Source organism: Rana temporaria, chromosome 7 (genome assembly GCF_905171775.1).
Source record: "Rana temporaria chromosome 7, aRanTem1.1, whole genome shotgun sequence".
Taxonomy (NCBI): Eukaryota; Metazoa; Chordata; class Amphibia; order Anura; family Ranidae; genus Rana; species Rana temporaria.
Window position 1 is genome coordinate 3576186 of NC_053495.1, and position 9648 is coordinate 3585833.

Genomic DNA, 9648 nt, shown 5'->3' on the forward strand with positions numbered 1-9648 from the left:
CTGTTGGACCACCCAATGGGGCTTTGTTGGACCACCCAATGGGGCTTTGTTGGGCCACCCAATGGAACTTTGTTGGGCCACCCAATGGAACTTTGTTGGGCCACCCAATGGAACTTTGTTGGGCAACCCAATGGAACTTTGTAGGGCCACCCAATGGAACTTTGTAGGGCCACCCAATGGAACTTTGTAGGGCCACCCAATGGAACTTTGTAGGGCCACCCAATGGAACTTTGTAGGGCCACCCAATGGAACTTTGTAGGGCCACCCAATGGAACTTCATTGGACCTATTTCTTTACCTCTAGTTGTCTACACACAGAGACCAAGACTGGATAATTCTGCTGCACTGGTGGTAACATGAGAAGAGAGCATGGCCTTTGTTGGGCCACCCAATGGGTCTTTGCTGGGGAACCCGATGGGGCCCTTGTTGGACCACCCAATGGAACCTTGTTGGACCACCCAATGGAACCTTGTTGGACCACCCAATGGAACCTTGTTGGACCACCCAATGGGGCCTTTGTTGGACCACCCAATGGGGCCTTTGTTGGACCACCCAATGGGGCCTTTGTTGGACCACCCAATGGGGCCTTTGTTGGACCACCCAATGGGGCCTTTGTTGGACCACCCAATGGAACCTTGTTGGACCACCCAATGGAACCTTGTTGGACCACCCAATGGAACCTTGTTGGACCACCCAATGGAACCTTGTTGGACCACCCAATGGAACCTTGTTGGACCTTCATTGAACCTATTTCTTTACCTCTACTTGTCTACACACAGAGACCAAGACAGGACAACGCTGCTGCACTGGTGGCAACATGAGAAGAGAGCATGGCCCATGCACACTGACCTTTAGCGTCCCAAAGACTTCATCTTTGATGTGTCCTCCTCCAAACTCTTTCTTCACAGTCATCCTGGTCGCCGCGTACAACATCTTCAGCCGCACCTGTCAACAATGCAATAATGAATGTTATGTTTGTCTCTGGAGTTTTTCAGAGCCGAGGTCAGGTCCTGGGGAAGACATTTCCAAATACACAGCTGACTTCCTCTCCAGCAAACCTCACTGGATTCTAAACTCAAGCCAAAAACTTTTCAGTGGTTTGGAAAGGATTGAGGAACCGGAAGAGCCATCCAGGTTTTATCGTCTTTTCTATCATCGCAAGAATAAAATGTATAATATTGAAAGGTCAAATAAAACATTTTGCACCAGAATCCAGCTCTCCTCCACACTTCTTTTGGCTCTTTTTTGCTGCTGTGATCTGACTTTTAGAGGGTGGCTACATTTGTTCCCCATGGTCCCACTGTAGGAATGTAGCTTGCTTACGCCTGAGATGGACTGTGGGATTCTGGGATTTGTAGTGTGCAGAAAGAATGGTGGCGGTGGCAAGTGAGCGAGTTTGTGCAACTTTGGAGTCGCACAGAAAACAGAACTTTGTGTCTGTGGGGGGGGGGGGGGGGGTCTGGGAACGTACCGGGGAGTGATCGGGTGACCATGACAGGAAGAGCCACTCGAATCCCTGTGCGTTCTGGCTGTCCAGGCGGTAGAGGATGTAGCATGGCTGCGTGTCATCCAGCAGCGGGAGGATGAAAGTGTCGTAGTCTTGGTCCCAGTTTTGTCGGAGGTCCTTGTGTGCGCCCAACACCAGCTGCTCTGCACGGAGGAGAAACAACAGACACCATTACTGATATACCGTTCCCATGTACTGGCCTGCCGCGGGAGGACCGATCCCAGCAAGGACTATCTGACTCATCTTGAAATACTCAGTGATTGCACATTTATTACTTGCTCCACTTACGTTACCCCCCCCCATTATGTTTCTCACTGCGGTCTCTGTAGTCCCATGGACCCTTCACTCTTCCATGGCCCCCTCTCTGTCCCCTCCTCCCTCCATGGACCCTTCCCTCGCCCCTCCTCCTCCATGGACCCTTCCCTCGCCCCTCCTCCTCCATGGACCCTTCCCTCGCCCCTCCTCCTCCATGGACCCTTCCCTCTTCATCCATGGACCCTTCCCTCGCCCCTCTTCATCCATGGCCCCTACCCTCTCCCCTCTTCATCCATGGCCCCTACCCTCTCCCCTCTTCATCCATGGCCCCTACCCTCTCCCCTCTTCATCCATGGCCCCTACCCTCTCCATCCATGGCCCCTACCCTCTCCCCTCTTCATCCATGGCCCCTACCCTCACCCCTCTTCATCCATGGCCCCTACCCTCACCCCTCCTCCTCCATGGACCCTTCCCTCTCCCCTCTTCATCCATGGCCCCTACCCTCTCCCCTCTTCATCCATGGCCTCCTCACCAACCCCTCTCCCTCCATGGCCTCCTCACCAACCCCTCTCCCTCCATGGCCTGTTCCACAACCCCTCTCCCTCCATGGCCTGTTCCACAACCCCTCTCCATCCATGGCCTGTTCCACAACCCCTATCCCTCCATGGCCTGTTCCACAACCCCTCTCCATCCATGGCCTGCTCACCAACCCCTCTCCATCCATGGCCTGTTCCACAACCCCTCTCCATCCACTGCCTGCTCACCAACCTCTCTCCATCCATGGCCCCTTGGGATAAAATCACCATGTTCAATGACCACTGTTTGCAAACAACTGACATTAGGAGACATTAATAAAAATCAAATACTTCTGGACTTATCTTTAGAGAATTTTATATATATAAATAAAGGGGTCTCTCTGTACTTACAGGGTTACTGTAAAGGAATGAAACAAAGAGAAATGTTCATGCGTTGCAGAGATGCACTGCGGGTGTTTTAATGATTTTTCTCTGACATTTGGTTTAAGGAGTTAGAAAGTCCCGAAGTAATTGGCTTCAGTCCTATAATCAGCCCCAAGAGGGCGACTTTCCCCGGGAACTGCTCCGGTCATAAGGTCATCCATGTCAGAGGTCATCCATGTCATAGGTCATAAGGTCATCCATGTCAGAGGGATTACAGGCTCCTCACTTCCATGGACTGCCAAGAATTTTAACAACAACTTAATCACCCTCATTACAGGCGGCTGTGCTGGGGGGGGGGGGGTTTCTCATTGGATGGAAGAATTCTCATCTGGTGGTAATACAACACTGACTACAAAGAACAAGTCTGTACAGACAAACAATTTCCAATTGTTCCACCCCGTTTTTTTTTAAAATAATTAAAATTATGTTATGGGGTATCCCCATTTTGTACTTAATACCCGTATCGTATCTGACTTTTCTAAATTCCGGGTAAATTATCCACTAGGGGCAGTTCCTGCTACTTTTAAGGACCCAATCACACATTTTAACAGAAACTTCTCCCTCCATCCATCTCTCTCCCCATTCCCTCTCCATCCATCTCTCTCCCCTATTCCCTTCCCATCCATTTCCACCACACTGTCCCCTCACCATATCCTCTCCATCCATCACCCCCTTATTCTTTCCTCTCCATCTCCCCATCACTGTTCTTCACTCCATTAATCTCCCCATCTATAGTCCCCATACCATGTCCTCTACATCTATTACTCTCTCACCATCCCCTCTATATCCATCACTGTCCCCTCTCCATCTACAGTCCCATCTCCTCATCACTGTTACTCCCTTCATTATGTCCCCTCCATTAATCTTCCCACCTATAGTCTCCATATCATGTATAGGGCACCATACCATCCTCTACATCCACCACTATCCCCTCTATATCCATCACTGTCCCCTCTCCATCTACAATCCCATCTCTATCCATCTGCCCATCACTGACCCTTCTCCATTCATATTTCCCTCACCATGTCCTCTCCAACTATAAAACTTTCACTGTCCACTCTACATCCATCTGCCCATCACTGTCCTGTCCTCTCCAACAACAGTCCCATCTCCATTCATCTCCCCATCACTATTCCCTCTCCATCCATATTCCTCTCACCACATCTTCTCAAACTATCACCTCCTCAATGTCCCCTCTCAATCCATTGTCCTAGCTCTATCTCCCAATCACCATTCCCTTCTCCATCCATTGGATGGAGAGGGGACAGTTGGGGGACAATGGATGTAGAAGGGAATGGTGAATGGGAGATAGAGCTAGGACAATGGATTGAGGAGGTGGTCGTTTGAGAAGACATGCAAGAGGAATGGATGGAGAGGGGACAGTTGAGGGACATAGTCCCATCTTTAGCCATTTCCCCATCACTGTGCCTTCTTCATTCACATTCCCTTCATCATATGCCCCTCATCAATAGACCCCACACCATAGTCTACCACTCTCTCAACAAACCCTTTACGATCAGTGTCCCCTCTCCATCTAGAGTCCCATCTCTATCCATCTGCCCATCACTGACCCTTCTCCATCCATATTCCCCTCATCACGTCCTCTCCATCTATAACACTTTCACTTCCCCTCTACATCCATCTGCCCATCACTGTCCCCTCATCATGTCCTCTCCATCAACAGTCCCATCTTCATTCATCTCCCTATCACTATTCCCTCTCCATCCATATTCCTCTCAAACTATCACCCCCTCAATGTCCCCTCTCAATCCATTGTCCTAGCTCTATCTCCCAATCACCGTTCCCTTCTCCATCCATTGTCCCCTAACTGTCCCCTCTCCATCTAGAGTCCCATCTCTATCCATCTGCCCATCACTGACCCTTCTCCATCCATATTCCCCTCATCACGTCCTCTCCATCTATAACACTTTCACTTCCCCTCTACATCCATCTGCCCATCACTGTCCCCTCATCATGTCCTCTCCATCAACAGTCCCATCTTCATTCATCTCCCCATCACTATTCCCTCTCCATCCATATTCCTCTCGCCAAGTCTTCTCAAACTATCCCCTCCTCAATGTCCCCTCTCAATCCATTGTCCTAGCTCTATCTCCCAATCACCGTTCCCTTCTCCATCCATTGTCCCCCAACTGTCCCCTCTCCATCCATAGCCATCTCCCCATCACAGTCTCTTCATCATGTCCCACATCCATAGTCCCCACACCATGTCCTCTCCCATTTATCAATTTCTCACCGTCCCCTCTATATCCATTGTTCCCTCTCCAGCCATAGTCTTATCTCCGTCCATCTCCCCAACACTGTCCCCTCTCCATCCATAGTCCCATCTTTAGCTATTTTCCCATCACTGTTCCTTCTTCATCCACATTCCCTTCATCATATTCCCCCCATCCATAGACCCCACACTATGTCCATTTCATCTACCACTCTTTCAACAACCCCTTTACAATCATTGTTCCCTCTCCATTCATCTACCAATCATTGTCCCCTCTCCATCTCCTCTCAATCTTTTAATATTTCAATGTCCCCTTTCCATTCATGGTCCCATCTACATCCATGCCCCCATTACTGTCCCCTCTCCATTTCCTCTCGATCTATCACCTACTCCATGTTCCATCTCCACTCCTTGTCCCATTAATATCCATATCTTCATTTCCATTTCCTCTCTATCCACATTACCTTCACCATGTCCTCTCCCCATCCATTGTCCTCTCATTGTTCCCTCTCCATCAGTTACTTACTCTTCCCTTTCCATCCATCACCTCATCCTTTTCCCATCTCTAGCCATCATCTCTCCACCACTATCTGTCCATCACCCCCTCACCATCCTCTCTATCCACGGTGCCCTCATTGTCCTCATTTAATCCATCGTCTCCTAAATGTTCCCTCTCCATCCATAGTTCCCACACTATCTGTCAACCCCCTTACATCCTTTCCATCCTCCTACACCATACTCTATTCATTACCTCTACACAATGCCCTCTCTAACATCACCCCCTTACCCTCCCCTCTCTATCCATGGGCCTTTCACTGACATCTTTCTATCCCCATCTGAGGCCCAGTCACCGTTTAATCTCCATTAATCTCCCTCTTATCAACCCACCGCTCCTCAATGTCCCCTTTCTATCCCTGAACCTTTCCCCCTTGCCTTTCAATCCACAGTCCCTCAACATGTTCACTCCATCCAACAACCCTTTACCATCTTCTTACCTATGGGACCCACACTGTTCCCATGCCATGGCCCTTCACTGTCCCCTCTCAATCCATAACTCCCTGCATGTCCTGTCCCCTCTCAATCCATAACTCCCTGCCTGTCCTGTCCCCTCTCAATCCATAACTCCCTGCCTGTCCTTTCCCCTCTCAATCCATAACTCCCTGCCTGTCCTGTCCCCTCTCAATCCATAACTCCCTGCCTGTCCTGTCCCCTCTCAATCCATAACTCCCTGCCTGTCCTGTTCTTAATCTGTAAGTCCCCTCCTGTCCTATTCTTCATCTAGGAGTCCCTTCCTGTCCCCTCTCCAGCTGTGAGTCCCTTCCTGTCCTTTATCTGTGAGTTCCTTCCTGTTCCCCTCTCCATCCAGGAGTCCCTTTCTTGTCCTGTTCTTCATCTAGGAGTTACTTCCTGTCCTTCATCTAGGAGTCCCTTCCTGTCCTTCATCCAGGAGTCCCTTCCTGTCCTGTCCTTCATCTAGGAGTCCCTTCCTGTTCATCTAGGAGTCCCTTCCTGTCCTAATATACATCTATGAGTGCCTTCCTGTCCTGACCCTCATCTATGAGTGCCTTCCTGTCCTGACCATCATCTATGAGTCCCTTCCTGTCCTATTCTTCCCCCATGCCCCCTCACCATCCCCTCAGGATAACACTCACCATCTTCGATGACCACTTTTATAAGCCGAATAGATCCATTCCGCGCCTTGGCAAAGAACTCCTTCAACTCTGGTGTGGCTAGAAGAACCAAAAACATGCCGGTAAGTAAAGCAGAAAGAGGAGAATGGAAAGGCCTCTGGGGTGACACTTGAGAGGGGAGAACTTGTGGCCGTCTGCGGTGGATCAGCAACTAATGGGGAATACGGGATGAGGACATGTGCTAAACTTGATCATCTCCCTGACAGCCTAACCTCCCAAATATAGCCTAGGCTCTGAGGAGGGGGGGGGGGGGGCTGGTGACCGTCTGCATAATACAGAACATCAATCCTGTGCACAGAATAAACAAGGCCCGTCACTGGGCAATTAGAGACGCCAAACAAATTCCTTTTTATTTGGTAACCTTTTCACGTTACATTTAGGCAAACGTCTTTTATTGGCCAAAGTCACCGGTTGTTTTCTGTCAGTGTTCCTGTTTACAGCTCAGTTCCCGGGACCCGGTCACCACTCTACAAAGCCTTGTGACACGGCCGCCGTGTGCACAGAAATAGCGTGCGAGTCATCAAAGGTGACCCTGAGAGCGCGGCTTGTAATAACCTATGAGACAAACACCACCACACACAGGACCATCCCGCCATGTATGTCTGTCTACAAAGCCCAGACCACCGCGCAACGCAAAGCTGGGAATTCACGCCGGGAACAATGACCTGTGCCTTCACCGGCAAGGACAGTGCGGGGGTCAGGCCTGTCAGACACAACGCCATGTATGATCATCATTGGGGTGCGATTACTAAATTCAACTACCTACCAACACCAACTACCTACCAACCAAACTCCAACTACCTACCAACAACAACCAACTCCAACCACCAACAACAACCAACTCCAACCACCAACTCCAACCACCACCAACAACCAACTCCAACCACAACCAACAACCAACTCCAACCACAACCAACCACAACCAACTCCAACCACCAACAACAACCAACTCCAACCACCAACAACAACCAACTCCAACCACCAACAACAACCAACTCCAACCACCAACCAACTCCAACCACCACCAACAACCAACTCCAACCACCACCAACAACCAACTCCAACCACCACCAACAACCAACTCCAACCACCACCAACAACCAACTCCAACCACCAACAACAACCAACTCCAACCACCAACCAACTCCAACCACCACCAACAACCAACTCCAACCACCACCAACAACCAACTCCAACCACCACCAACAACCAACTCCAACCACCACCAACAACCAACTCCAACCACCAACAACAACCAACTCCAACCACCAACCAACTCCAACCACCAACTCCAACCAACTCCAACCACCAACAACAACCAACTCCAACCACCAACCAACTCCAACCACCACCAACCAATTCCAACAACCAACTCCAACCACCAACTCCAACCACCACCAACCAACTCCAACCACCAACAACCAATTCCAACAACCAACTCCAACCACCAACTCCAACCACCAACTCCAACCACCTCTAACAACCAACTCCAACCACCACCAACCAACACCAACCAATTCCAACAACCAACTCCAACCAACAACAACAAACTCCAACAACCAACTCCAACTACCTACCAACTCCAACCACCAACAACCAACTCCAACCACCAACAACCAACTCCAACCACCAACAACAACCAACTCCAACCACCAACAACCAACTCCAATCACCAACAACAACCAACTCCAATCACCAACAACAACCAACTCCAATCACCACCAACCAACTCCAACCACCACCAACCAACTCCAACCACCACCAACAACCAACTCCAACAACCAACTCTAACCACCAACAACCAATTCCAACAACCAACTCCAACTACCTACCAACCACAACCAACTCCAACCACCAACTCCAACAACCAACTCCAACCACCAACAACCAACTCCAACCACCAACTCCAACCACCAACTCCAACCACCAACAACAACCAACAACCAACTCCAACAACCAACAACCAACTCCAACAACCAACAACCAAAACCAACCACCAACTCCAACCACCAACAACCAACTCCAATCACCACCAACTAATTCCAACTACCTACCAACCACAACCAACTCCAACCACCAACAACCAACAACCAACAACCAACCACCAACTCCAACAACCAACAACCAACCACCAACTCCAACAACCAACAACCAACAACCAACCACCAACTCCAACAACCAACAACCAACCAACCAACCAACCAACAACCAACAACCAACCAACCAACCACCAACCACCAACTCCAACAACCAACTCCAACAACCAACTCCAACAACCAACTCCAACAACCAACTCCAACAACCAACTCCAACAACCAACTCCAACAACCAACTCCAACAACCAACTCCAACAACCAACTCCAACAACCAACTCCAACTACCTACCAACCACAACCAACTCCAACCACCAACTCCAACCACCACCAACCAACTCCAACCACCAACTCCAACCACCAACTACAACCAACTCCAACCACCAACTCCAACCACCAACAACAACAACCACCAACTCCAACCACCAACAACAACCAACCACCAACCACCAACAACCACAACCAAAACCAACCACCAACTCCAACCACCAACAACCAACTCCAACAACAAACCAACCACCAACAACCAACCACCAACAACAACCAACCACCAACAACCAACTCCAACCACCAACTCCAACCACCAACAACCAACTCCAACCACCAACCACCAACTCCAACCACCAACAACCAACTCCAACCACCAACAACCAACTCCAACCACCAACAACCAACTCCAACCACCAACAACCAACTCCAACCAACAACAACCAACTCCAACCACCAACAACAACCAACTCCAACCACCAACAACAACCAACTCCAACCACCAACAACCAACAACCAACTCCAACCACCAAAAACCAACCACCAACAACCAACTCCAACCACCAACAACCAACTCCAACCACCAACAACCAACTCCAACCACCAACAACCAACTCCAATGCTGCTTCTTCGATGAATGGTAA

The 9648-nt window shown here is 49.7% G+C and overlaps 1 protein-coding gene across 1 annotated transcript in view; it reads right to left on the reverse strand.

Moving 5' to 3' along the window:
• The window catches only part of TWF2 (twinfilin actin binding protein 2), a gene marked incomplete at its 5' end in the record, with an annotated part of 13052 nt that extends 6369 nt beyond the window's left edge, over positions 1–6683 (reverse strand). Inside the window, 3 exon segments of the mRNA XM_040358695.1 lie at positions 849–944; positions 1471–1649; positions 6606–6683. Of these exon segments, the coding sequence (XP_040214629.1) occupies positions 849–944; positions 1471–1649; positions 6606–6683 (353 nt within the window).
• Between the last annotated feature and the right edge of the window lie 2965 nt (positions 6684–9648).